Source organism: Colius striatus, chromosome 23 (assembly GCF_028858725.1).
Source record: "Colius striatus isolate bColStr4 chromosome 23, bColStr4.1.hap1, whole genome shotgun sequence".
Taxonomy (NCBI): Eukaryota; Metazoa; Chordata; class Aves; order Coliiformes; family Coliidae; genus Colius; species Colius striatus.
The window spans coordinates 3460741-3488637 of record NC_084781.1 but is presented as its reverse complement, the minus strand read 5'-3'; the positions used below and the strand labels follow the sequence as shown (position 1 = coordinate 3488637).

Here is a 27897-nt window from a genome sequence, read left to right as displayed (position 1 = left end):
TGTAATGAGAAGCAACAGTAAGAAAGAAAATACTAGACAATAACAGGAGAAAAGAGCTCTTTTAAATATGCTTTTTAATTTTTCACATCTCTGACCTTCCCTTACTGCAGAACTTCTGGACAACATTAGTGAATCTCTCTTTTTTTATCTTTAAGAGAAGCTGCTAAAGGAGAAATAACTGGTGAGGGAGACAAGAGAAATCCAGTGAGTGAGAGTTTAGGCAGCAGTAACATTGATATAAACCCAAACCTTTGTATAAACAAGAAGGTTGCCTTGTAACTGTACTAACACAGCTAAAGCACAGCAGTGAGGGATGTGGGTTCATCCACCTGCAAACATCTGCAAAGATAAAGCAAAATCAGAGAAAGCATTTTTAAGTCAGGCAGGAGCTTTCACTGAGGGAAGAGTTTCATTTTTATCCACATCAAAGCCACACACAGTCAGTGACAAGTAAAGGAGGGTGTGGATTAGTTTACCTAAGGTGAGCAGGTAGTGTCTTCTTCAGTGGAAAGGAGGAAAGAACATGCACATTGATGGCTGAGTTCCTGCTCGTTTGTTCATGCCCTGGCATCTCACCTTTAGTTCTCTGAGCACCCTGGTGCATTTAGCCCTCTGTGTCTCCAGAGTGCACCTGGCAGTTGGTTTGCTGGAGTGAAGGATGGGCTGTTTGCTCCTATCTGCATCCAGACTGTTGCTGTGCTTTGTTGTTATGGGGAGAACCATAAATGCACAACTCCCTTTAACTGGAGTGTAGAACCAGGCCTGGAGGGGAGAGAAAGTTGCTGCTTGTTCTCTTCTCAAGTCCAGAGAAGTAAGAGCAGCAAAGGGGCAGATTTGCTCAGCAGTAGTGTATTTTTAACAGCAATAAGCTCTCTTATAGCACATTCCCTTGGGCTGACTGGATGGAGCCCTGCCTGCTGCAGTGGCCTGCCTTTGCAGCCCATTGGCAAGAGAGCAGAGGAAAGCCTGCACTGCACATTATCAGTGCTATATATAGCAGCTTTGCAGAGAGGCCATAGCTCTTCAGCGCTGTCACAACTGTTTTTCACCAACACCCAGTTGCCTAGCAGCAGTACTCACAGATCTGCAATCTCAGATGGGTTTTGGGATAGTTCCAAGGGGTGGCAGCTAACTGCAGTGAGGCAGAAGGGTAATACACATGCTGCTTGTGTCTCTGTTGCAGAAGATTTCTTCATGCACAGCCTGCAAGGTTCCTCTTCGCAGCATACAACCAGCCAGACGTGCAGTAGCCAGGACCTCTGCTGACTTCCAAGAGTTTTAGTGTACTGAAACCAAGCAACACTGCATACATAAACTACCCAGATTCCCCTGCCCTTCCTCCTGGACTCTGAGCAGAACCAGACGCTCTGGAGGTGGAGAAAAAGCACAGAAAATGGAGGACTGACGTCAGCTTCAGTACAAGAGCAGCTGCCTCGTGAGATGCTCAGTTTGGGAGAGGCGCACGCAGGGCACGATGCACTGGACACTGCAATGGTGGTCTAGACTGAGGGGGCTGTCTGACAGGACCTGAAAGGAGGGTGGGAATGCCCACAGGAGCTTGGTGGCCCCCAGGGACTTGTTTCTCCTGAGACACACGTACCTTGTGGCTATGTGTGTCCTCTGTTCATGGAGGGGACAGCTGCCTTCTGAGATGGCACCTTAGCCCTTAATTTTGAATCTCCTTTATCAGTGTTCATTACACTGCACAACACAGGAGGGTTTTGGAGGAGAGTGGAGAGCAAGGCAGGTTAGAACAAACACATTAAGTATCTCTGTTCTCCTTGTGTCATCCTTCTCTCATTAGCTTCATGGTTTGGAGGGCACTCTGACACACATCGGTGTTATAGTTTGAGTTGGAAGGGAACTTTAAAGATCATCTAAGTTCACCTCCCCTGCAATGAGCAGGGACATCTCAGCTGGAGCAGGTTGCTCAGAGCCTCATCCAACCTGACCTTGAATGTTTCCAGAGATGGAGCATGTGCCACCTCACTGGGCAGCCTGCTCCAGTGTTTCATCACCCTCACCATAAAAAGAAATTCTTCCATATATCTGACCTAAATCTGCCCTGTTTTAGTTGAAAGCCATTATCCCCTGTCCTGTCACAACAGGCCCTGCTAAAAAGTTTGTCCCCATCTTCCTTATAAGCCCCCTTAATTACTGGAAGGCTGCAATAAGGTCTTCCCAGAGCCTTCTCTTCTCCAGGCTGAACAACCCCACCTCTCAGCCTCTCTTCACAGGAGAGGTGTTCCAGCCTTCAGTTTTGTGTCCTCCTCTGGACTTGCTCCAACAGGTCCATGTCCTTTTTATGTTGGAGGCCCCAGAGCTGGATGAAGCACTGCAGTAGGGGGTTCACCACACCAGGGTATAGAATCATAGAGTCATTTTGGTTGGAAACCACTTGTCATGGATCTCCAGCTGGACACTGAGCCACTGACCACTACCAGTTGACCACTGTTGCTGGATGGAGTGATGCTGGCAGCATGTGGTTCTCTATTCATCCAGGCTAAGATAATTGGAAGAGGGGTTTAATGAGTGTTGCAGCCATAAACTTCATCCAGGCTCAGGTCTTGGTTCTAATTAGCTCTAATTTGGTTCCTATGAGCATTAAGTGTGGGATTGGCTGAAGAGTGCTTGACATAAAGCCAAGTTTTGACTCAAAAAATAAACTTCACTGCTTACAACTAGGGACTGAATGATAAAAGCCAATGTTAGTGCATTTAGCATTCTACTGGAAAGAATCCTTCAGCCCTAGCCCCTTTGTCAGGGCCATCCCATGCTGCTGCAGAGCTACAGGCATGAACAGCCACGCTGGAGCAGCTGGAGAGTTAACCTCTGAGGGATAGAGCAGCACCCTTGTAAAGGGGAACATGTGCTTAGTGCTCTGTTCTTCAGCACCTGGCTTGAGGTAGGTTGAAAAACTGTCTATGTAGAACATGAGTCTCCTCTTTCCTGTTGTGTAGCAGGACCTGAGAAGCATTGAGGAAAGGGTGTTCTCTGATGGAACTGTATTTTGCTTCTCAAGTGAAAGACACAGGAGTGAGCAATGCAGAAGAGGAGCCTGGGTGCTACTGCCTTGGTTGGCTCTGTATTTGAGATTGACAAACATGCTGAGGAAGAAACTGAGGTACAACAGACCCCTTCTCCCCAACTCCAGCCCTTCTAAATAACAACCCAGCACTTACCTCCCCTTTGATAGTTGCTGTCAAACCTTTGATAAACCCCCAATGTCCCCATTCTTTGGGAAAAAAACAAGGTCTGAAGCACAATTTACCTTTGAATTGAGGGAAAATGTAATCCTGGAAACAGACTTGGTTGTTTCTAGCCCTAACACACAGAACTACTAAAATGCTCTAGATCTGATCTCTGGCTGAAGCCTCCCCTTGGACTAATGACATGCTGTATTTCCTCATGTTTGAAGGGAATATTTCTAGTTTTTGGTAAGTTATTTTCTCCCACTGTAGGTCCAAAGCACTGGGGAAAGGTGCACTCTTTAAGTTCTCAGTCACAGAAGCCTCTAGAGAAATGTCCCTTTCAGATGCGTTGGCTAAAGCACTCCTTGGCTGGGGAGCATTTGCTGCTGCTGGCCACTGGCTGCTCCGTGGGAAGGGGTATTGTAACCTTGCATTAAAACACTCTGCACTCCAGCAGATTTATGCAGTCATCATAGTCCCTACCCAAGTTCACTTTGTCTGCAAACCCTAGAGTGGAAAGAGGCATTTTTAAAGGTTTTCATACCATTTCAGTAGCTTCCAACTGATGTCCTCTCCTAGCTGCATGTTTTGTTTTGCTAGTCCTTGATCCCAGTCCCTGCTGGGTCACAGCCTTCCCTCCTTGGAAGGAAATAACTTTCAGGAAGAAATGCAAAGGATTGAGGCCTGACCACAACCCTGCAGGTACACTCCCCTCTCCTCAAAGTTGGGCACAGGCCTGGGCCCTTCCAGCTTGCACAGAGGCTACCGTGGTCCTCGGGAGCAGAGATGTGTATGTTCAGTAAGAGCAGCTGTGGCCAGGATGGAGTGTATCACAGCTGCACTGTCTGTCCTCAGTTTTAAACAAACTGTATTTAAATTTGTTAAATAAAATTATGGTTTCTAAGAGCCAGAATACCCTGCAACTCCCTTCTCAGAGACGCTGCACGTGTTTGGTGTTTCTCTCATAGCCTGAGTCCTCTGGTTCCTGGAACAGAAAGCAGGGGCTGAGCGACTTCTCAGGGATTCTGAAGAGATGTGCAGCTTGAGTTTGATCTGTCCCTGTCCCTAAAGAGATGGCAGCTCCCCAGTGACTGTGGAGCTGGTGAGTTACAAACAGAATATAAACACATTTCCCTAAATCCTGTGTTTCTGGACAGGGCCCAAGATCCCACAGTACATTTAACCAGACAGTACTGATGTGCTTTCCCATTTGCAACCCTTTTACTTCTATCCCAACCAAAATCTGATCCCTGCTCATTTTACAAGGGGCAATTTCATTAAGTGCTTCACAGTGGATGGATGACTGGAAGACTGACTCGTCCTTCTCTTCTCCCACGTCTCCTCTTTGGTGGTTCTCATTCCTTCCTGGCCTGAAACATCATGATGTATTTGATAGAGGACAAAACACATTCCACTTTTAAAACTGGTTTGTTTGTTTTTTCCTTTTTGAGAGAGAAGCAACCTCCACAGGAAAACTGAGTGGAAAAAAACCCTCAAAGTCATTTGACAACCAACTTGGCTTCCAACAAGTGAACAAGTAATGGCCTCTTTGCAGAATGAGTTGCTAAATTCTGCCTGGAAGCACAGCAATCTGGTTTCCACACCTGGTTACTCACAAGTTCACCAACTGTTTTCTCCCAATCTAATTATAAAAACAAGGAGGCCAGGAAGAACACATTTTTAAAGTCCCTGGAGAGCTGAGCTCAACTTTCAGTTCAGATGGCTTTGGTTCTTTCTCTCTCTTTTCTCCTGCCTCCAGCTTGTTTTTACTCCCCCACATTCACCAGACAGTCCATAACATCATGTGCAGCTATCCAAGCTGTGGGTCCTCAGTAGTGCAGGGAGATGAGCTTCCACCTCCACCTATGAAACAATGGGCTCTGGCTCCTTCGGGGCCCACTCTTTCTGCTGAACTTACTGCCAAAGAGCAAATCCTTTACCTGGGTCTAGTGGAAATTAACATGCCCAAGCACTTGGGCCATGGTGTCCCCAGACATGCAACCAGGAGTACTGTAAATAGCCAAACATGGGGAGGAAGTGCCCATCAGTCCACGTACTGGGTCCTCCCTAAGTAAGGGATGTCGACTGACTGTATTATCCGTCCTGCAGTGTGTTCCTCAAATATCACGATCTGCAGAAGAGAGGGATGTGTCAAGTTCCTTCATACAAAGGCTGAGTTACTTCATTTTAAGAGGCAAAGGCATATGATGAGAGCAGGGGCAGGAAGGATCATTGATCAATCAATACCAGTCTGGGATTCTTCTTCGGCACCATGTGATGCAAAAAATGAACCGGCATCCAATCGAGTTTGTCTTGCTTTGCAACTGGATGCAGTGCTTTGAAGTTTAGCTGCCATCCCTATCATGCTTTAATGGTTGTCAGAGCTGCAGTCAGCTTTAGAGCAGCACCTTCCATCATTTTCACAGATCTTAGGAGAGAACAGTCTCCTCCCTCTGTGCTGCACTGGTTTTCAGGTAGAGAAAGGTAATATGTATGTCTAGCTCTTTGGGATACAACTCAGAGGAAAAGCTTTAATATCACAAACAAGCAAAGAGAAATCCCACCAAAGCCTCTCACCTCATTGCTCCCTTTCCACAACCAGGGGCCAGGAAGGTAGAGTGTTTCCTGAGGTCCAATTTTCCAGTAGCGGCCCAGGTTCTGACCATTGACAAACACAACTCCTTTCTCCCAGCCCTGGAACCAAGACAGTACATGGAATTATTGATGCAGCTGTATTGCCTAGTTACCATCCCCACAGGAACCTAGTCTGCTTTCACACTTGCATACTTTCAGGCCACTTTCTGCAGGTTTTCTGCTTGCTTTCCCTGAAGCCATGAGTAAGCTCTCTTGAACAGGAGTTATCCTTAATGTGCCAATTAAAAGGATAAAGCTTTCAAAATGTGCAATTCATGAGTCATGCTTGTACAGGAAACTTCACCTATTTGAACAGACATATCTTTATTTCTTCTCAAGCAAAGAGTATCTCCCCTCACCTATTACCCAGGTGACAAAACCACTGTATTGCTACTGACTAGCATAATTTACAGCACAGCAGAAATGGCAAATGAGCTGTACAGTAATGACTGGCATGAACCCTGGCTCTCAGGGAGTGAAATCAGAGGAGGATGTTTAGTAATACTGAGTATCTCAAGTTCTATGCAAGAGCAGCAATCCTCCTCAGAAGGAAGATGTGAACAGTAACTCTTCATGCCTTGCCTACAAAGTGACTCTTTCCATATCATGTTGAGGAGGCAGAGATAAAACTAGTGCCTCCTGTAATTTTCATGCCCATTACTCCTCTGCAACTAGATCTGAAATAACATTTCCATGTCAGTAAAACAGACTAAGTGTTCATGAGCAGCTTCGAAGGGTCAGTATTGCACATGTTTTGTCATCAGGACCACTACAGACTGAGCAGAATTACCTGCAAGCTTGAGAGGACTTCCACACCCTCAGAGTGATTCTCCAGGATCATAAGATTGCAAAACTATGGACTACAAGCCAGAGCTCGGTCAGAGCTACTACACAAGTGTCTAAACAGCTTTTAAAGTGCCTTGATGAAAAAAAACTAGTGGGAAAGGAAAAACAGGACTTGCCTGTAGCTTCAAGAAAGTGTCCTGTGGCTGATGCTCTATCCACAGCCTTCCACGAAAGAAAGCCGGCCCCACAAAGTAATCCGGGACCGTGCTCCATGCAGGCAGCTGTCGCAGGCTGTAAGGGAAGCACCACACACAGCAGGGGAGCACCAGGCAGCACTGAGGGGGACAACACTCACTCTCAACACCATTCCAAACCACTGCTGATGGGTCTTGTTACAACAATCAGAGAAATGGTTCGGTTGGAAAAGACCTTTAAGGTTTTCCTCATCTCCAGTCTGAACCTCCCCTGGTGCAACTTGAAGCAACCTGGCATTATCCCTCACCTGTGGCAACAACTTGGGAGCAGGGAACAAATGACAGAAAATAAGGCATGTGGAAGTCCCACAGAAACCTCGAGCTTCTGTCAGAACATGTTCCTTTCCACCCTTGGGAACTGCATCTTGTGGAGTCAGGGAAGTTACAGATCCAGCGCAGCTCGACTGCTGCCGCATGAGTCAACTAACGGCCCACGACAGCTCCTGTCACAATAATACCATGAGCTCCCTCCTCCTGCACACTGCTGATTGTGTTTCACTGCTGCTGGTCACTTGCCAGTAACTGACTGTAGTCTTGACTAATGCTGCTTTTGTTTGGGCACGACAGCTCACTGGGTTTAATGTTCCTCACTGAAAACATTCTTCTAAAACCCTGCAGTCCAAGGTGATGTGAGTTACCCCGTCCTTCAAGGAGCCCTCCAGCCCCTGGTAGGATTGTCCTCAGAGATTGCAAAATGTAGACTTTTTCCCATAAGAGTTGAACATGGCCTCTCTCCTTCCTACACAAAATGCAGGAGCTGTGATATCTTGGGGGAAGCACATGTGTTACTTTCTTGTATTAAAAACAAGACTGAAAACAGTGTCTCTGGATCGTGGCCAGAGTCCACAGGGCATCTGCTGCCTGAAATGGTTGCTGAGGTTTTCTGCATCTACTAAGAAGCTCCTTGAGTTACCCCTGCTAGATTTCTTTTTCAATCTTTCCTGAAGTAAAGCAAAATAACTTACAAGAGAGGAAGCCATCTGGACTTGTTAATGCACTATTAGTAGCTTCCCAGAATTAATTTGTCCCAGGCAAGTCTGAATTACTAAATATGTCAGCCACATTGCTAATGTCAAAGAAGACACAAACATCAACATGTAGGTGTGCTGGGACCCAGCCCCTTGGGGAAGCCATTCTTTCACCTGCCTGATCTAACCTGGATGTACAGGCTGTGAGGAGTCTTTAAATCTTCCACAGTGGGAATACATTTCACTCCTAAATAACGAGCTGGATAAAGTGTTGCCGTTTGCTGCACTATTTCAGGCAAAGGTATCAGCAAAGATTTTGTGCTGCTTATAAACAGTTGGTTTCAACTGAGGGAGAAAAAACAATGTAAATCCCACAAACCTTTTCATGAAGCCAGGTTTCATCTCCAAACTGTAAATCTTGAAGTTCCTCAAGGGGGTTTTATTCAAGAAGACGTCACCAATTAAGCCTGCGGGAGCAATGGGGGTAACGAAGAGTTGAAAAACAGCTAAAGCTGATAGATTTTCCTATGTGAATGCGAGGAACAGCAGGAGATGGAAAGCAGCCACATTCTGCAATGGAATTAGAGTCCATATGGTCCCATTGCTCATCCAGATTGAGTGGGGAACATTACTATGCTTTGGCCTCTCTGCTCTCTCCTTCGCTTCAACTCACCAAGCCTCCAAGCAGAAGACATTGTTGGCACACACAGCAGATGGAGTTTTGTTGTTATTGTTGTTTTTCAGTTAGCTGTCCTTGTATAGATTTTTTTAAAGCACTAGATCAGTTACTTCTAACAGGCACAGCAAAATAGAACCTGGGCTAGCACTAATGTCCAGTGCTGATCCAGTGCTTTTCATCCCAGCATCTTAAGACAGCTTAATAAGTAATTTACCTTTAGCACTCTCTTGTTAGATGAAGTTACTCTCTGTGGAGCAGGCAAAGCCTGGGTCCTAATCCAGCCTCCTAATTATAAGGCTGCAGTTGAGACTGCCTAAGCAGTGCAGAGGCTTTATGCCCCTCTTCTGCAGTAGAATAAAATCAGTACATTTACTAACTCCATTAGACTACTTTCTACAGTTTTTGCATGTAAGTTCCCCACTCAAATCCTGGGGTTTCAACCTCTTCCAGCCCCACAGCAGTGACAGACTTGAGTATTTTAGTAAATTCTGCTCAACAGGATGCAATCCATTCCTCCTGATGCTGAGTTTTTAAATGTTGGGATCCCCCAGGGGAGAACAGAGGCAGTTTCCTTCCCTCCCTGTGATGTAACATGCTCACAGAGGGAGAGAAAGGGTAACCTAACACTGCCTAGCAAATCTAGACCAGAATAAGATTCACTGGTGGCTGTGGGTTCAGTTGTACCTCTCTAAGACAAGAAGCTTTAAGGCAAGCCACCAAGCACCCACTACTTGTCCTCTACAGGCACTCCAGACAGGGGATGAAGAGTTGTGTTTTTTAACAAGCTCCCTCTGTCATATCATTTCCCACCAACAGCCTTGGCTAGCACCATGAGAACTGTACTGGGTCTGCAGCGTGGTTCTGTGTAAAACACACAAGACAGACACTTCCACAGTGTTTAAACTCAAGAGTGCTATCTAGGACAGTTTGGGAACAAAGAAGTTAACTCACCTTTCCTCTGTTCATTCAGTGCCAGGCCATAATTGACGCGACCGCGGTTCTCTACCAGGAGTCGTAGCTGCCTGAATCCCTGTAGAAAACAAACAGGAGGAGCATCAGCAGGACCAGTGCACAGCATGTGCTGTATCAGCCATAATGCTTGGTTAACAGAGGTCAGCAGAGGTGGCAGCAATACCTATGGCAGTTGGAGTTCTGTTTAAAGCTCTGGGCTATGTGACAGAACAGTGTCCCCATACCTTTCAGCTCCTGCAAATAATCATGCTACTGAGGAGCTCTCAGCCTTCTCATAGAAGTTTTCTTCTCCTCCTGTTACATTTTCAGTACCATTTTGATATGACCCACAGAGCACAGGTTTATGTCCTACAGCTCTCCCATAACAACAAGTAGTATGGCCACCCCCTGGCCTGCCCCATGGAGCCATGCACAGCTCTGTTGACATGCATTCAATCAATAACCAGTCTTATTACCAACTTCTGCCACGGTGAGACTACTTTTCAGAGCTAGACAGACATTCCTTCTCGTTTCATTTGAGACACAGAGAGTACAAATGCCTCCAAAACCCCCCTTAAAAGCTGGTGAAGCCTACACAGACTTAAGTTTGCACAGAGGTTACTGGTACTCAACGTCTACAGTTTGGGGAGGTGGCAGGAAGGCTGGCACATTCTGGGCAGAAAGAACTACAATGATTTCAGTTTCTTCCATAAAAAGCATTCAAAAACCACTTCTCAATCAAAACCAGTAACTTGGTAGTGAAATCAGGCTGTATTTCAGTAGTGAAATGGTGCCTAATTAAGGTATAACAACTGTTGCTGTGTCAGGATGCCATACCCACTAGTTAAACACATTCAACAAGAGGTGCCTTCTTGAGAACTATGCCTAAAAGGCAGGGTCTTGGGTTTGTTATCTCTGTACCATTGCTGTGAGCAATAATCTCCAATTAGTTACCTGTCCTTCAGGAAGGGAGAGCTCCACTGTGTTGTAGTCCAGCTCTCCAACATACATGGTGTTAACAAAGACCTGCAGAACAAAGCACAAGAGAGGAGAGCAGCTTCTCATCACTTACACTATAATCATGTGTTGCACAGGTTACTGAAGCTGTGTTTGGGGAGGAAGCTGTCTCTACTCCTTATCCATAACTGTGTCACTGATTCAGTCTAGATGGGGGAAAAAACTCATTACATTTCTCAGAACATTCAATATGCTGCTGTTCCAAGACATTGCAAGTGGTGCAGACTGGAACCTCAAGCTGATCTATAAACAATAAGGGCTGGGGTTTAGCTGAGAACTGAAAAGAGCAAATCACACTTCTGATGTCAAAGCTCAGGTTTTCCTTCCTGCCTGACCCCTTTCCCCCCCCAGCTGCCAAGGCCAATGCATTCCCACCTGAGTGGAGTTAGCCAGAGCTGCTGCTCCGTACCTGCGCGCGGTCGCGGACGTGGTCCCTGGAGTGCAGGTGTCCACCCCCAAAGATGACGGTCTCATAGAGCACATATCCAAAGGACTGCCCACTGCTGTCGTTTCCACGCACATTCTCCATGTTAATGGGAAACTCTGACTTAATGGGCTGCAAAGGAGAAACGGATTCAAGGGCAGAAGTGGCCTCTCAGCATTGGCAGGCCATTTAAGAGGCAATTTATTCAACATAGGTCTTCCACTCTGCCACGGGTTACATCTACCCTGCAAGCCTCCCGAGGCCAGTTCCAACCTGAATTGCCTTATGACTCTATGAAAGCTACAGCAATGAAGGCAAGGCACCAGGAAAGGGAGCCAAGGACTTGTAAAACCAGAATTCCAAAGTGAAGTAGCAGTAAAAAAGGTGAGATAAAGATTTGCCTCCTTTCCATATCCTTGACAAAACATTCCCCAACCTTATCCTCCTGGGCTAACAAGCCAGTGCACTAATTGCCTTTTCTACCCAAGAGCTGATGCCTTTTAGTACTGAGATGGGTTAAAATCAGTAGTACTACCTGTAAAAGAGATGGTAACACATCCCAGAGAGAGATACACTGATGCAACAGGATTGCACCATATGATGCCTTGCTTTCAATCATGGGAGGGAGAGGCAGAGGCTGGCCTGTGATGCAAAGAGAAAAGAGAAAGGTGAACAACTATTTCAGATGCAAAAAGCCAACACAGATTTAAGGCCTCTCCAGGCCTCTTTTGATCCTCTCTCCCATCTTTAGGAAAAAGCACCCAGCCAGTCAGCCAACCAGAGTGAGAGGGCTCCAGCAGAAGGGCCAGTTTAAACAAGTCTCTGATTTAACACTGTAGGCAGAAGAGCATTTTGGTTCTTGGATTTGTAATTACCAATGATCACGCTGAAGAGCTGCCGGAGCTTGAAAAATTTGGATGTGTAGTCTCCAGCTTCCGTCAGCACAGCGTCATAATCTGAAAGAGAGGAACACGTGCTTCAAAAAAGGTACAGCAGCTCTGGGGCAGCCTTCCTGTACACTGGCATCACAGAAGTAAAAGCCCAAGACACAATTTCCTTAGCACTGAAAGAAATTGTGCTGTAGACCTGTACACTTTTATCTGTGTGGATGTCACTACAACTGTGGAGTTGGTTAATCTGCAGGAGAGCCACTCACTGAGGAGCAGCATCCTTTCAGATACCTAATTTGCATGTGTCCAACATTTCACACAAGATCAAGTCAGCAGTTAACAGTTTTAACAAAGGGTTGTTGGGTGAAAAGAGCTTTACTGAACAATTTGGCTTGGTAAAACTAAAGCCCAGACTGTATCTTTGCCTAGGAAGAAGGAAACATAAGCCAAATCATCATCTGTGACTTCTAATCCCATTTCAGAATGAGGGGATCCTCCACATCCTGGAATGGGTCTGGAAATGGGAAACCCTAATGCAAACCCTCTTTTAGACAGGCATTTACTTCTGAGCTACGTTCCAACTCATCTCTCCATGACAAAGTGGTTGTACTGATCATTTCTCAATGCTTCTGTCAACTGTAACTAGCCCCAAGGGTCACCTGAGCTGCACTCACAATAGGTGCAGAGGCAAGGCAGTGAAAGGAAGAAAACTCACCATAACTGGTGACATCTGACTTGTATTCATCAGCCTGCAAAGCACCGTTCATGAAGCCAAAGTTGGTGCCTCCGTGAAACATGTAGAGATTGATGGATGCTCCTAACTTGAGGACGTTTGCCACAGTAGTCACCATTTCTGTAAAGGAAGGGCAGTGCCATGAACACCACAGAGCAAGCAGCTAGGCTAACACTCTTCTAGTAATTCAAAGTAGACACACACACATTCTGGTCCTTGTCAGTCAGTCCAACCTGTGTCATTACAGTGTGGTTTGTATTTTGCCCTCAGTAAGGGCACCAATGTCTACTGACCAATCAGGACACACACATTCAAATACACCTCTCCTCTAGGTGAAAAAGGGTAAAGCTCATGTACTTGAGCAGGAGTTTTGTTTTCAGGCAGAAGAGTTGTAAGGACTATTCCATCAGCCTCCTCAACAGTGACCCAGTGGTACTTCCTGAGTGCTGAGCAATAAAGCCCCCTGTCTGCAAGAACAGCATGTGATGCTCACCATCTGCATCAAAGACATTGTGAGGGCCTCCCCAGTGATCAAACCATCCAGTCCAATACTCCATCACCATCTTTGGCTGGTCTTTCTGTATCAAAACAAACCCAAAGAGTTAAAATGGAGATAGGGCAATCTTGTATTCAGCCCTGGTTTGCCAACATGGTTTACAAGAGGGTTTTCCTCACCAGTTCACATAAAAATAAAGCAGTTCTAAGGAACAAGACACTGTGGGCCAGCAAAGGCCAGAACAGGCAAGCAAAGCAGAGAAGCACTCTGCTAGGCACACAGCAAAAACCATGGCACACAATCATTTGGTTGGAAAAAAGCTTGAAGCTGCTGGAGTCCCAGACCTCCCCTCACCCTGCCCAGCCCAGCACTACCCCATGGCCCTCAGCACCTCAGCTGCAGGGCTTTGCAACAGCTCTAGGGCTGGGCACTCCCCACCTCCCTGGGCAGCCTGTGCTCAGGTGATATCAGGTGATAGCAAACAGTTCTGGGTGTCATTGTTTGGTAGAGCTGGAGCAAAAAGACAAATCAACTGTCACTGTTTAGCTTCTGCTAGAAACTCACATTTGTAAGTGTCTGCTTATCAGCTATGCCACTGCCAGCTGAGAGTTTGCAGGTGCACTGCAGCCAGTGATTGCCAAGGTAGGAACAGCAGACCTTAGCAGCTTAATGCCTTTTTAATGCTGCATATGGTGTTGGCAGGAAAGAATTAGCCTTTGCAGGAATTAGGTCTTCATTAAAAAGGCTCTGCACACACAGCAATTGCTTCCCATTCATCACAGCCTGCCAGCTCCCTTAGCTCCTGAAGAATTCCACCCAGCCCCACCACACTGGACAGGACAACATGTGCTCAGCCTGCCTGGCACTCCCTCCTCATGGTATTTATTTCCAGTCAAAGCAGTTTTGCCCTTTATTTGATACAGGCTTTATCTGATGCCACATGAAATGGCCAAGGCAAGTGGCATTTAAGAAACTTGTGTTTCCTTAGGAGAAAACAACTGCAGGTGCCTGTTATCATCTAATTGTTCCAGCTTCAGAAGAAACTCTTGGAAATATGTTTAATCAATCCAGCCCCAGTAAACTAGTCAAAGAAGGAGCTTTATCACCCTCTGAAATAAAAGACTATAACAAAGGAAAGATAACACAGCCTCATAATCATCCTTACAAATATGAATGACAGGCTTCCTGTCTTGTAATTAGCAAGTGTGGCAAAGGAGGAGCTGCTTTTATTGGGCCATGTTGCGCTTGTGTGTTTGTTTGGCAGGGAAGATGCTGCCTTCTGCTCATTTGCAGGGTTTGGGGAATTTTGTAAGACCTAAAGGAGGTGAAAGCACATGCAACAGAACCTCTTTTGCCTGTGCAAGAGAAAAAAATCCAAATTGAAGTGGCAGGATTCAACTTTCAGCATGCCAACAACAAGGTTTCCTTTCACAGTCCAGGCAAGAGCCAAGGGAAGAAATCAGAAGAGAACTGAGCATGGCCACGGGCAGATGTCAGTTGTTCACATCTTCCCAGGCTGACATTTGGGAAAGGAGAGGACAGAGGATGCAAAGGGAGACAGAAGCTGTCACTAGTGAGTAGAACTTTTCCTTCACTACTCCCTCATCACAGAGAAATCATCCAAAGTATTTTCACTGATTCCAGAGGCATTTGGCCTAATGTGAAGGAAACCCAAATACTTGTTCCAAAAAACCCCACAACCAAACCAACACACAGAACCAAACCAGACCATCAGTGCTTCGCTTCTAATGCTGTGCTGGAAAATCTAGATGAACAAGGTTCTTCTTCACCTTACCTGTACTGTGTCCAGATACTTCAGTAGCCCAGTTTCCAGTTTCTGAAAGTTAACAGTGGCCAGTGCTATTGGGAAGAGAAAAGGCTTTTCTTAACTTAGACATGTATAAAACACCTAGGGGACCACCTCCTTAGGCATCAGCCCAGCACAAGCTCAGGAGAACTAGAACATCTTGTGAACCACCAATACAGCCTCCTCAGAAATTTCTGATCAAAGCAGACTGCAGCACACAGTGGAATACTTGCAGGCCATCTTTTGAGCTCTGACGTTCAGAGATACTAGACAGAGAGCATCAGAGCAGCTCATGGGGTGTCACAAGCCCTAATTAGAGGCTGTAAAGCACTTGGAGATCTTCAGATAAGAAGCACCATGTAAAGGCACACTTATTATTAGGAAGTCATATCTGGCTGCTGCACTGATCTCCCAGGTTTTAGCTACAGAAATCGCTACCCAGGCAATACCTTACAGCTTGTCATGTCTGTGGGGGTGGGCGAGAGAAACCACGGTGCAAGTGAACCGTAATTGGTGCAAGAAACTGTAATTGGAAGACTGATCTGTGCTTGTGTCCTGTGCAGCATGGGGGAAGCACCAAGCAGTTTATGTGTGCTGCATGTATAGCAGAAGTCACTGGAGGATCCTCAAGCACTGTCTGCAGGAGCTGATGCAGAAGTCACTGATCTGGCATCAGTGGTCCAGCCCTGGCAGATATCTGAACCATTTTCATACTTTTCCAGCCCTCAGTCGCACTGATATTTCTCCCAAGAAACTTTGAAAATGCAGAGGGAATGATAAGACTCTGCATTCAAAAGTGACTGCTTAGGAGAGAGCTGCTGTCAAACCCAGCCCCAGTTGTGTCAGCCAGAGCACTTCAAACACAATATCTACAGAAGCAAAAGCTCACTTCTCACTATTTATACCTTGATTTTAATAGGCTGACCTATGTAGTGTGCTGAGCTAAACATTTTGGCTCAGGCAGACACGGTGAGAGAACAAAATAAAAGGTGGATTCTGTTATTGAGGGTTGGCAAGCCCAAAGGCAAACATGCCCAGTTCTGCTCTTAGTGCAGATTAACAGCACACCATTGGAAATGGAGGAGAATTAATCCCCAAAGCCTTATTCATCCTGCCCACACACAGCTTTCCCCCACGGTGCTTCAGTTTCATTTTGCCACACATCAGCTCCCAGATGGGCTGTAACAGGTCAGATTAGTGCCACCCAGCTTGGGATTCTTGCCACTGACTATGCCCAGGAAGGGAGGATTGCAGGACCTGCACAGGTACTCAGAGACTGATGGATATTGCTTCCCTACAGCATGGCATGTCCCACTATTATCTGTGAGCATGAAGGGCTCACAACATCAAAGCTTTCCCCCTCGTGCCTTGAAAATGTGCAGCAACCACTGAATCAGGGCTACAGTACTGTAGTCTCAGGCTAGAGTTCTCTGCAGAGCACCAGACTGACTGCTCCTGGCATTAACAGCACCCTACAAATGCTTCTTGGAAAGAAATCAGTGCCCCAGTGATGAACAGAATGAACAACATCACAGAACCATTATTAGTTTTCAACTCCAGTATGGAATCCTCTTAAAGCATCTCTGTTGTTGATTTTATTCTCCCTCCTTTAGTGCTTTTGTAACCACCTTGCTGCTATACCACTTTGAGCCCTAGTTATTCCATGCATCTGATTACTTGACGTGTTGACTCTAATGAGCAGATTGTTATGACATCTCAGAGGCAAATTGGTATCAAAGAGCTCTCAGCATGCAACACGCTGGAAAAGACAACTCCAAACAAGGAGCTCTGAGGCAGTAAACATTTCCACAGAAGGTAGTGAGGGCCAGACAGGGATTCCCACACCAGCCCTAATGCATGTCAGCTTGCTGGCAAGGAGAGAGTGACTCTTTGTGGTCAAAGCTGGAAACTGCTGCACACCAAAAAGACCTTTGAGAGACACTGGTGAAGGCCCATGGACTTGAGAGTTAGTTCATCCCTCTCATGCTGCCATCATAAAACAAGAGGAGAAAAATAAAAGGAAGGAAAAGGCTTTCCCTTTCATCATCTCCATGCCTGAGATGAGAAAATGAACAGTATTTATGACTGAGCAATGACAGGACCACTCAAAGCCTTCACCCTGCAAACACTTCATTCAGGGGAGCAATTACCACTCCTGCAGGCAACTGGCAGAAACACAACAGAGAGCAGAGGCCAAGTACATCATAAATCTCAGATGAACTGGCTCTGGAAACCTGAGAATCAGTCTCACACTATGCCCCAAATGGTCAGATGTAGGGCACAGTGAAGCTTTAACAGCTGCACCTCCATTTCTTCACAGTGCAAAGCAGGAGGGGTGCTAAGCAGTATTTTTAAACACTTAATAGAATCACACTTTTAAAAAGAGAAAGGTGAAATGGACATCCTTCTGCATTTGCACATCTGATACCCTCTTTTACCTACTACCAAAGGGCTGCCCCCTAAACTACTGCTAAACTTACAGAATGTTGGATTTCAGAATCAAGGGCTCAAAGGAGTTTTTGCTTCTCTTTTGAATTGCAAAGCAGCTATCTTATTACTACTAGTAATTGCTGAAGTACTTATTCAATATATATTCAAATGAAGCAGTATTTCCAGCCTTTTAATGTTGTGGAAAGAACATCAAGAAATGCTAGGTGCTGCCATCTCTTGACTAACCTCATATATATATATATGACATATATATACACCTGGGAAGTAGGGATGCCCAGTAGACAGAAGGCAGCAAGGCATTTTAATGTCCTTGGAAGCAGGGAGGCCCCCTCCTCATGGAGCAACTGTGATATCACTGTGATACACCTCACGTTGAACCACTCTGAACCTTTCTAGGAAGGGACTGGGTTTGCTCTGTGTGTACTACCCAGCTAAGGGGGTCTCTCCTGAGTGGCTGAAGCTCCTACCACAAATACAACAGCAGTAATGGTGCAGTTTAGCAAATCATAGAATAATTTTGGTTGGAAAAGAGCTTTAAGCTGCTGGAGTCCCAGCCTTCTCCTCACCCTGCCCAGCCCAGCACTACCCCATGGCCCTCAGCACCTCAGCTCACGGCTCTGGGATCCCTCCAAGGCTGGGCACTCCCCCAGCTCCCTGGGCAGCCTGGCACAGGGGCTGACACCCCTCTCAGGGAGATAGTTCTGCCTCAGCTCCAATCTCAACTTCCCCTGGTGCAACTTGAGTTTCCTCTTGAATGAAGCATTCTTCTCTTGTGCAAAGGCACTTTTCATCCCCACGGTCTTACCTTACTCCCCTACAAGCACATACCTCCTTTCACTAAGCCAAACGACAGCCCGTTCTTGTTGTCTGAGGTCATCAACAGTTCCACAATCCCTCTGTTCAACAGGGCCTAAATTAGAAAGAGGAAAAGCCACTGTGTTAACAGCCTGAGTTTTGTATTTGTCAAGATATGAAGGCATTACGATACATTATCACCATCTCTGGAGACAGCCTGCAACTGGTACTGGCTTGGTAAGAAATGTCGTTCCTGTGACATCTCTTCCTCCTGTGGCTTCGCTGCCTACTTCAAAATCAGACAACTGAAAGATCTTATTTTGGTTTAGAAAGCTGGATTGGTTTCTCACTGACGCTTCAAACTTGAGGACTTTATCTTCTTCTGAGATCAGTTTAATAAATCACTGCTTTCCATCAAAAGAGGGCTTCAGGTGGATAAAGAACAAGAAAAGCAGCACAGCCTTCCTGACTGTCTCTCAGTGGGAGCTGGAAGGAAAAAAAAGCTGGTTTGCTATTGCCTGCTATCACAGGCCAGCACAGGTACCTATGTTCTTGAATAGTTAAGTCTGGATGAACTTACTGGTTCCTCAGTACGGCAGCACTGTATAAACAGCACTCGAAGGTTTGTGGAGGCTCCTTCCTTGGAGGTCTTCAAGACCCACCTGGACATGTTCCTATGCAACCTGGTCTAGGTGAATCTGCTTCTGCAGGGGGTTGGCCTGGAAGATCTCTAAAGGTCCCTTCCAACCCCCACCATTCTATGATATGCACAGAGGTTTTGGCATTGGGATTGATTTCTTACAGTTGTTTTTTTACAGAACTGTGGCCAATGGTTGAAAGAGAGATTAATAAACCCTAGTTGCAAATTAATCCTCCTTTTTACTCTACATGCATTGGAAGTCACTCCTTCAGCTTCCTGGAGCTTTGAAAACAAGCCTTTGGTGTCTTAGTTCTAAATTACTAACTGTAAAATGGTGATAAAGACACATCAGCTGACACAGGAGTTACCTGTGTCACATGCACCAACCAGTTGAGGTCTGCTGTGTGTTTAAAGAAACCTCTGCACATGCCTGCAGGTTTGTGCACTCATGTGCACAGAGTAAATAGACTTGAGCACTCCACAGAGTCTAGATTAAGAGAAGCATTACAAGACAGAGTTTAAAGACAAACTCAAGTCAGAGTTAATCCAACCTGATTATTTTATCAGCCTGTCATCACTAAGTTGACAACCTGAACTGATGCTGGTATCTGACAAAATTCGGGTACTGAGGGAACTGGAGTTTCTAACACAGTTTATGAAGATAAGTCTTTGAGCACTGCATTAATACGAAGCTGCTTCCCCTCCTTTTGAATGTAAGTGCAAAACAGAGAAAGGGCAGAGAGCTGCCACATCTTGAAATGCTTTACAGGAGTTCAGGGTGCAGCAGAGACACCAGGAATAGAAACAGCATCTGAGGCAGACACAGGTGTGTGGTCAGCTAATCCCAGCTCATCAGCCATATGGGGAGGGAGGTGTCAGCACATTCCTTGGTGGCCTTCACGTTTTGGAAGGCAAAGGAACTGCACCTGAAAGAGTGACATAAGGACATGGACTTCCACCTTTCTGTGGGTTGTGAGAGGGTTTTTAATGGGTATATAAATTACAGGATGATTTCAACACCATCATAAATCTAGATGCAGATAGGAGTTAATTGACTTGCCACATTCACAGCTCACGGCCCAAAAAGGAACAAAGGCTTGAGCTCTACCTCCCATGAGATCCCATTCCAACCAAAAAGGAAGCCCTGCAAATCCTGCTTTCCCACATTTTCATCTTTAACCACTACAATGTACTTCCTCAGATGTGAGTTGCACACAATACCAGAATGTGACCAAACAGCACTGCAGAAACACACCCACAGGCCTCCCAGGAAATGTGTTCTGACAAGTCTGTGAAACATCACAAGCTCTTTCATCACCCAGATACGGAAAAGCAAGCCCCAAGTCAGCACGCTGTTCAGACACAACAGAGCCTCTACACCTCATCTGTTTAGGGCTCCAAAAGCCACTTGCTTACGTGCTTGTGATTGGTGGGACCCAGGGATAGAAACCATGTGGATACAACAGGTAATTCTGACATTATCAGTTCAGGCTGGTAACACTTGTAGGCAATGTTAAATCACTCCACAAGATGGAGTTAGTGCAGGGGCAGGCACCACTCTAAGCAGATTAGGACTCCTGTGATGCAATTGATTTGCTTGAAGAGCCTCTGTATACCTTAAGCAATAAGACAAGGTGAGTCTGAGCTAACCTCAGGAGCCCCAGATTACACAAGTTTAGGGATGTGCTGATGGCTTGTTCACATAAACCTTCCTACCAGGAAGGTCAACAGAAACAAAGAAAAATCCTTCTCTGATGCCTAAGAGAAGTGAAATAGGATCAGTAGGAGATAGATAGCTTCTCCAAGGCCAGCTGTGTATTACAGATACTCCCTCATTTCCCCATCACCCTCTTCTCTGGAAGACATAAGAACACATGCTCATCAGTACTGAGAGGGTCCTATGCCATTCAGAAGAAAGAGAATACTAAAAGGAAAGTGGTTTATGAGAAAGATTCACCACAGAAACAAGTAAATGTGCCAACATTACCATTTTAACATAGGTCATGTAGTTTGGGTCTTTGGCATAGGAACCATACTCATTCTCCACTTGCACTGCAATGATGGGACCTCCTTTCTTGTACTGTTGAAAACAGAAAGGAGAAGTGGTTCACCAGGATTTCTATCAGAGGGACCAAAAATCACAGTGGCATTGGCTTGCAAGAAAGATGCACAAGTCTCAAACAGCTGAAACAGTTGTACTTGCCTGAAGAGGGACAACAATAGGCATTAGACGATCGAAATAGGCATCCACAGCTTCTGTGAAGCCTTTGTACGTTGTCCTCAGTTGCATCTCTGGGTCTTGCAGTAGCCAACTATGAGAAAAGAAGCAAACAGAATCTGTTAGAGACTCCTGTCCAGTCGAGGCTGCCAGTAACTGAAGGTCACTCCAGAATTCCCTGCACCCCAAGGGCTACTACACCCAAATGCTCCCTCATCAAAATGCTCCCTCCACTCAAAACAAAGCTTCTGCTAATTGTTCCCATGGTTTATTTACAAGACTCAGTTTGCAGATTTGAGGTTAACACAGAGAAGGATGGTTTGTTTAAGAGCAGGACAGTGGAGGCCTACAACCATTTCAGCAGAGTGAGCCTGTATCTTCCCTGTCTCTGCAAAAGGAGACAACTAAATAGTGCTTCCAGAGGTCTGAAAGACTCAGTGTCTGTACACTACTTGCAGGTGGGCTTACAAACTCATCACCTCTTTACCTGGAAATTGAGAATAGTACTGTTGGTCTTTATCAGAATCTTTGTCTGATATAAAAACACACCTATGGCATGGCAACAACTGGCAAAATATTTTGTCCACTGTCTCCACTGAGGTTTAAGCTCTGTGAAGGAAAACAAGTGGTAGGTAACCTGGCACTGGTTGCACTGGGATCTAGTAACCAGGCAAGTCTCAATGCTGACGTATCCATCTGGGCTCTCAAAGCCTCTTACCAGCAAGCTGTGGGAGTATTTTAGGAGAAAATAGGAGAGGAGGTTGCAAAAGTTATAGATCTTTATTACTGACAACCATATAATGCATATGTTCTACCAGGACTTTTAAATGGACCCGAGACTGAAGCAGGTTCTTACATCAAGCTGAAAATACTCCAGTGCATATTACACAGAGTCAAGTTGCAACAGCAATAGATGGGTTTCCCCAATTCCATTTTCCTGCTGTAACCATTATGCCATAGCACAATTGTTAAAGAATAACCACTCAAAAGAAATTCTGGTTGCAGGCTTACTATCTGTGCTGCTCAGAAATGCTCAACAGCATAACGAGTATTCACCTGCTTTGGGGACACAGAGGATAACTACTCCCATCTAGCAGCCAGCCATTCAAAATCTTTGAAGGAGGCTCAACTGTATGATCAGGCACTTTAGTCTTGTTTCTTTCCACAGTCCCAAATGCCTGCCTCAGCTGAACTATTGACACACTCACCTGGGCAGACCACCGAGGTCCCATTCCGAGCAGATATAAGGTCCAGGACGGAGGATCACCCACAGTCCATTTTTAGCTGCCAGTGAAAGGAAGGCCCTAGAGATCCAGACAGAGTAATTAATGCCTAACTGCAGAATCCCTGCTCCATGAACTGCTAATGTACCAACCATCGTGACATTACTGCACCATCTCTCTGGCGAGGAAAGGCTGCAGGACCTGGGGCTGTTCAGCCTGGAGAAGAGAAGGCTGAAGGGGGACCTCACCAACACTTACAAATACCTAAAGGGTGGGTGTTGAGGGGACAGGGACAGTCTTTGTTCTGTGTTGGCCAGTGACAGGACAAGGGGTAACAGGCACAAGCTGGAATACAGGAAATTCCACTGGAACACAAGGAGAAACTCCTTTGGTGCTGAGGGGAGGGAGCCCTGGCCCAGGCTGCCCAGGGAGGGTGTGCAGGCTCCTTCTTGGGAGGTTTCCAAACCCACCTGGACATGTTCCTGTGCCCCCTGAGCGAGGGGAATCTGTTTTAGCAGGGGCTTGGGCTGGATGAGCTCTGGAGGGTCCTTCCAGCCCCCACCACTCTGGGATTCTGTGTGAATGAGAGCCCCCATTGCCTGATCAGGGTACAGACTTTACTTCAGCAGCTGGAACTGTCTTCATCCAGCACCAATCCACACACCCTTCCCTCCAAACAGGAGCTTTAACAAAAGAGCTTTCTGTACCACATACTCGAGATCCAGGTTTCCACTGAAGTCAAACTTCCCTCTTTCTTGTTCATGAAGGTTCCACGGCACGTACCTGAAAGGCAGAGTTAGGGCAATGGAGGTGAAGGGCTGAAAAGGGCACTGCATTGGTGAAGCACAGAAACAAATCCTTACACTGCCCTTTGTTAGTAACAGATCCAGAGTACTGTATATACACAAGTGTCTAATCACCAAGATATCTGTGCCTCCCTTCCACTTTGCTGACAAGTCCTTACTTTGTTGCACTCTTTTCCTGTACTCTGCAGTACCTGAGTTTCTCAAGACTGGCAGGTGAGGTCTCTTTCACACTACCCATCTGAACAATGTCTAAATCACAGCTGTGCTGAAATGCCATTTCAGAGCCTGACCTTTCCTCAGCAGGTCAGCATCACAACAGCATTTTCCCATTATGTCTGACAGACTCTGCTCCAGCCACTGTTTGAGGACACCGCAGTGTGTGATGGTTAAGGAAAAGCAGTCCCCACTGCTCCTTTCTGTGTCTTTTCTCATAAGAACAAGTAGAGAGAGACATTGTTACAGCCCACTAGAGTTAACAACAAAATCCCACCATCTACTAGGGATGAGGGGAGAGCCTGCAACGTGACAGAGCAGAGGGAGCGAGGAACTTACGTGGTGAGGGTGTTTAAGCCACAGGATTTCATCTTAAGCATGCGGTCCTCCCAGTATTCCCTGGGGACTCGGAAGTAGTGCATTGACCCCCCAAAGATGCGGAAAGGCATCCCTTCCAGGAGGAACTGGGAGCTCTCTGTCTGCAAGCCTAAGGTCCTCCCCCATAACCGTGGCGGGATCAGCTCACTCCAGTTAAACCTAGAAGAGAGAGACATATGAGCATGAAGTCTCCAGTAAAGGAATCAGTCCCCTGAAGAGAGGCTGCTCATTTCACCCCACCTGGCAGAATCAGCTCTGACCTTCCTACTCCTTAAGTAAACCATTCTCATGTAGACCATGTAGATTGTTTATAAGTCTATGAAACAGATGGCAGATCTGCCCAAGATGTGTAGATTTTGTGGATAGCTTCCATCCAGAATGCCCCAAGCCACTCTGCCATAATCTACAACTGAAATGTAGCACTACTCACACAGAAATCATTAAACTAACATGCTGAAAATCTAATATGGGCAAGTTTTCTCTCAGTAGTAGCAACCACTTTCATAACTTATGCAACGTAAGGTCTCCCTCTTCTGCAGTAGGCTGATGTACACTGGCTGATGTCCAGCTCCACACTCCAGCAGCAGCTGCTTTTCAGCAGTGATAACCCTGAACATCTTGTGGTCCCTGATACCTTCCAACTCAGTGCACAGGAAAAATAAAGAACCCTCACCTGTACAGTGTGAAAAGAGAACCTTTCCCTTAATTTAAAGAAACCCCCTCATTATGTTTATCACTCAGGAAAGACAAAGCTGGCTGTGACCACAAACTTACCTCTACTCAGATCACTGCTTAGATCAACATCACAATATGTTATTTGCCAAAAGAACTGGAGCAAAGGAGATACCACAGGACTTGTACTCATCACAGCTCCATTCAGCCTGGTTCCTGCATGCAGGAAACTACTCCCTATCGCCTTACATGGCTCCCCAGTTCATTTTGGCTGTACCAAGAAAACACATTATCAACCAGTCCAAGTCCAAAGCAGTGACACTGCCTCCATCAGAGCATCCCAGCTCCACAACTCTGAATACACAAAAGAGCTAGACAATGGCAGCTTGTTCCTCAGAGACGTCAACGCAGCCAGATGCGAGGGATGAATTCCCCTCTCCACGGAGCAAAGTGACCCACGTGCTGGAGAGAGGAGGGAAATACCTAAGCCCCAGGCTGTTATCTAGGCTATGTGTAATAGAGCAGGTATTAGCAGAGGGTGAGGACTTCTCAGAACACATCTTACAGGGATTGCTAACCAGGAGCCTGCAAGGAGACTACAAGGGAACTAAATCTAAGACTCCCAGGATACTGCACGGGCTGGCACAGAGGGTACCTGTATAGCACAGCATTCTCACAGGGCTCTGAAACAACCGGCAGCAGACATGGGTAATACCTGGAAAAGGAAGTCTGGATTAGATCCTCACTGCCTTCAGTCAATGAGCACTCTGGTGCATTTACTGTCAAACCATCTTGCAAGGAACAGTGCTGAGCAAGGAGGCTGTGGGGCATCCCGTTGGGAAGGTGGTGCAGCAACAGCAGAGCTTTTTATGAAGGTAGCACAGCTCAAAGTAGGAGAAATAAGCACAAAATACCTAACTGCCATATTTAAAAGGTGGCTGCCTGAGTAGGAACAGGATCAAAAATGCCCATCGACACAAGAAACTGGAGAATGATGACGTGAGGTTAGGAAACAGCAGCACTGCTCCCAAGGAATTGCCGTGAATGTTACCAGCAGGGGAGCTGCTTCTCAGTCCACACTCAGGATTTCCTATGGCTACCCACCCCTCTGTGCTGCTCAAACTACATCTCACACAGATTGCAACTGGTGCAAATCAGACCCTGCAACTGCAGCTGTCTACTTCTGTTGTTTGGCAGCAAGCTCAAAGGAGTCTGGAGACACTAAACTCCAGTTTTTAAAGATTAAGGTGGAAAATACCTACGTTTCCAATCCATTTCTGAGCTAGATAAAGCCATGAATTACCCCTGCACACCACAGTGCTGCTCGCTGCCACTGGTGCCTGAATGAAGGCCGTGCTCAGGAAGCACACACAGACAGACAAAAATAAACAAATCACTTAAGCTTATCTTCTTAATCCTGGGCATAACTTAGTTAGCAAGTTTCCACCAAGTTTCCTACCTTAAGACTCTCCAGCTCCAGTATTTTTTCTCACCAAGAAGGACTAGTGGCATGCTCCTAGGCTCCCAATATTTCCAGCATATTATCCTGGATATCTCTAACTAATCTTTCATTGGGATCTGTTCATGCTGCTTCTTCAGAAACAAAACCACCTGTTATTAGCAGAGCTTCATCTTATTACCCTGATCTGGATTTCCATAGCTCAAAGTCCACCTGGGCTCCTCCTAAGAGCAATATGTAGCTCCCAGATGTTTTTTCTCACTTCTGTAACAATAGCACAGGCTGCAAATAATCTTTACTTGATCTTTGCTAAAGGTTACTGGCCTACTTTGCCCCTCTGTGGCCGTTTCCTTCCTGCTTCAGGGAAGTCTCCTTTTTTGACAAAACAAAATAGCATGAGATTCCCAAGTTCCCCCAGAACAGAGGCTTCAAAACTGGCTTGGACAAGTTAGCCCTGTACAAAACAACCTGTCGTTATAAGATACAAGTTGAAGTGCAGAACACTCCAAGCAGAATAGGAACGTTGCAGTTAACTGCCAAACCAGCCAGCCACACCAAGGCAGAGTGCCTGTAAAACACCCAGCTGGAGTCCTCTCTCCATGAGATAAGAGTTTTAATTTTGGCATTGGTCTACCACATACCCCGAACAGTTGGGAGAAGAAGCTAATGGAAAGGAAAAGTCAAAACAGAGGAAAAGAAGCATGGAGACCATTATCTTGCTTGGCTGGTGCTAAAGGACACGCTTCAGAAGACAAGGAACTTTACAGGTAATCCCTAAGCTCTCCTTAGACCTGCCTCCAAGGGCTTTGCTGTTTATTCTGGGCTTCCTGGGAAAAGTGAAAGCTTGGAGCTGCCTTCCCTCGGGACTCGAGGTGCTGTGTGGGTCAGATGGACATTCACCATGGGGTTGGGGTAATGCTGTCTCCTGTAGTGCAGTGTATTCCCAGCTGCCCCAGGCCATGGAGAGAAACACTGACCACCAAGAGATACTGTGTTTTACAGACACCCTCTTACAGGAGACAGGCCTCTCTGCTTTTACGGAGCACCAGCTTGCAATAATCCTCTGTTAAAGGTGTATGTGGCACAAACCCAAGGCCAGCCAGAGAAGAATTCTGCTTCTAATTAAGCAAAGATTTACCAAGGCTCTTTGACAGCTTTGAGGATCAGGTAACAACTGTTGGTACAAATGGGAGCAGAAGAAGAAAGCTGTGAAAGGAGAGGTGAACCACAGCACGGCGCAGGGTACCACACCGCTCATCCCCTGCCACCACCGACAGCACAGACAGCAAGAAGCAAACCTGGAACAGGCTGGAGGGAGAGGGAAACACAGCTCTGGCATGAGCACAGCAGAGGAACCCCTGGCAGCTTGAGGGACGGGCTAGATCTGACGGGGCGATTGATTAGTAAACGCACATCATCCATCAGAGATGATGTAAAGCCTTACGAGAGCCAAGGTCGGCAGGGATAGCATCAGCCTAACGTAGCATCTGATTTACAGCGCTGGCAATTGGTCTTTCCTTATCCATTACTTTTTATGATAGACAAGAAGTTGGGTCTATTGCCCATAACATTTATTTAAAGCTTTTCAATCATCTCCCCACGGAGGCAGCGTTACTGCCCGGTCCCCCCGCGCTCCGTCCTGTGGGAGGAACGCTCTCCGTCACTGACTGATGGCGAACAGAGCACTCTCTTGCCACATGCGCTCCGATAAGAAAAGAGGGTTTAACGGTATCGATCCTGGGTCGCCGTAAATTATTCTCCCCGCGAAGCACAAAGTTAATTGCCGTCTGCCCGCTAAAAGGAGCCCCCGGGTTCCATCCCAGCGCAGCTGCTCCCGACGTCGGACCCAAGTCAACAGCGGCAGGCCTGCGCTGTGAGCCCGGCGGGAGAGGCTGCGCGCCCGCTGCCCGCCCTGCCCCGGCAGCCCCGCACACCGCCCGGCCCGTGCCCGCCCCCGCCGCCGGGCCGCGACCACCGCCCGCTCCCACGGCCCGGCGGGGCCGTACCGGCTCTCACCTGCGCAGCAGCAGCCACAGCGCGAAGGCGACGATCGCCGCGGCCCCGAGACGCCGCTGCCGCCGCCCGCCGCACGGCCACATGGCGGCCGCCCGCCCCCGGCCCCCCGGCCCCGGCCCCAGGCCGCCCTCGCCCCCCGCCTCGCCGCGCCGCGCCGCCCTCGCCCCCCGCCTCGCGCGCCGCTCGCCCGCCATTG

The 27897-nt window shown here is 46.8% G+C and overlaps 1 protein-coding gene across 7 annotated transcripts; it reads right to left on the bottom strand.

The window, feature by feature from the left end:
• Positions 1–118: 118 nt before the first annotated feature.
• Positions 119–27784, bottom strand: LOC104557754 (beta-galactosidase-1-like protein 2). Of its 7 annotated transcripts, none has more exons than XR_009820323.1 (21): positions 27702–27784; positions 24882–24941; positions 23516–23713; positions 22872–22940; positions 22143–22238; positions 20920–21028; positions 20704–20796; positions 18110–18191; positions 14819–14883; positions 13021–13105; positions 12510–12647; positions 11780–11860; positions 11440–11546; positions 10890–11036; positions 10418–10489; positions 9464–9542; positions 8213–8300; positions 6788–6902; positions 5769–5885; positions 477–5322; positions 119–339 (listed from the first exon to the last, which is right to left on the bottom strand). XR_009820323.1 is itself a non-coding variant. In XM_062014155.1 (20 exons), the coding sequence occupies exons 1-20, from the start codon at positions 27782–27784 to the stop codon at positions 5236–5238; spliced, it is 1971 nt and encodes a 656-aa protein (XP_061870139.1). In that variant the 3' UTR covers positions 119–5235. The 7 variants fall into 7 exon arrangements, 4 of the variants coding, with proteins under 4 accessions (XP_061870139.1, XP_061870140.1, XP_061870141.1 ...); XR_009820324.1 differs by having other exon boundaries at positions 577–5322; XR_009820322.1 differs by having other exon boundaries at positions 119–762; positions 1081–5322.
• Between the last annotated feature and the right edge of the window lie 113 nt (positions 27785–27897).

Excerpts from the sequence above, each read along its gene's own strand:
- LOC104557754 (XM_062014155.1), bottom strand. The coding sequence starts at position 27,784 with ATGTGGCCGTGCGGCGGGCGGCGGCAGCGGCGTCTCGGGGCCGCGGCG. Across the intron at positions 22,239-22,871 it reads AGTGGAAACCTGGATCTCGA|GGCCTTCCTTTCACTGGCAG; the intron begins GTATGTGGTACA and ends CTGGATCTCTAG. Across the intron at positions 18,192-20,703 it reads ACATGACCTATGTTAAAATG|GCCCTGTTGAACAGAGGGAT; the intron begins GTAATGTTGGCA and ends TTTCTAATTTAG.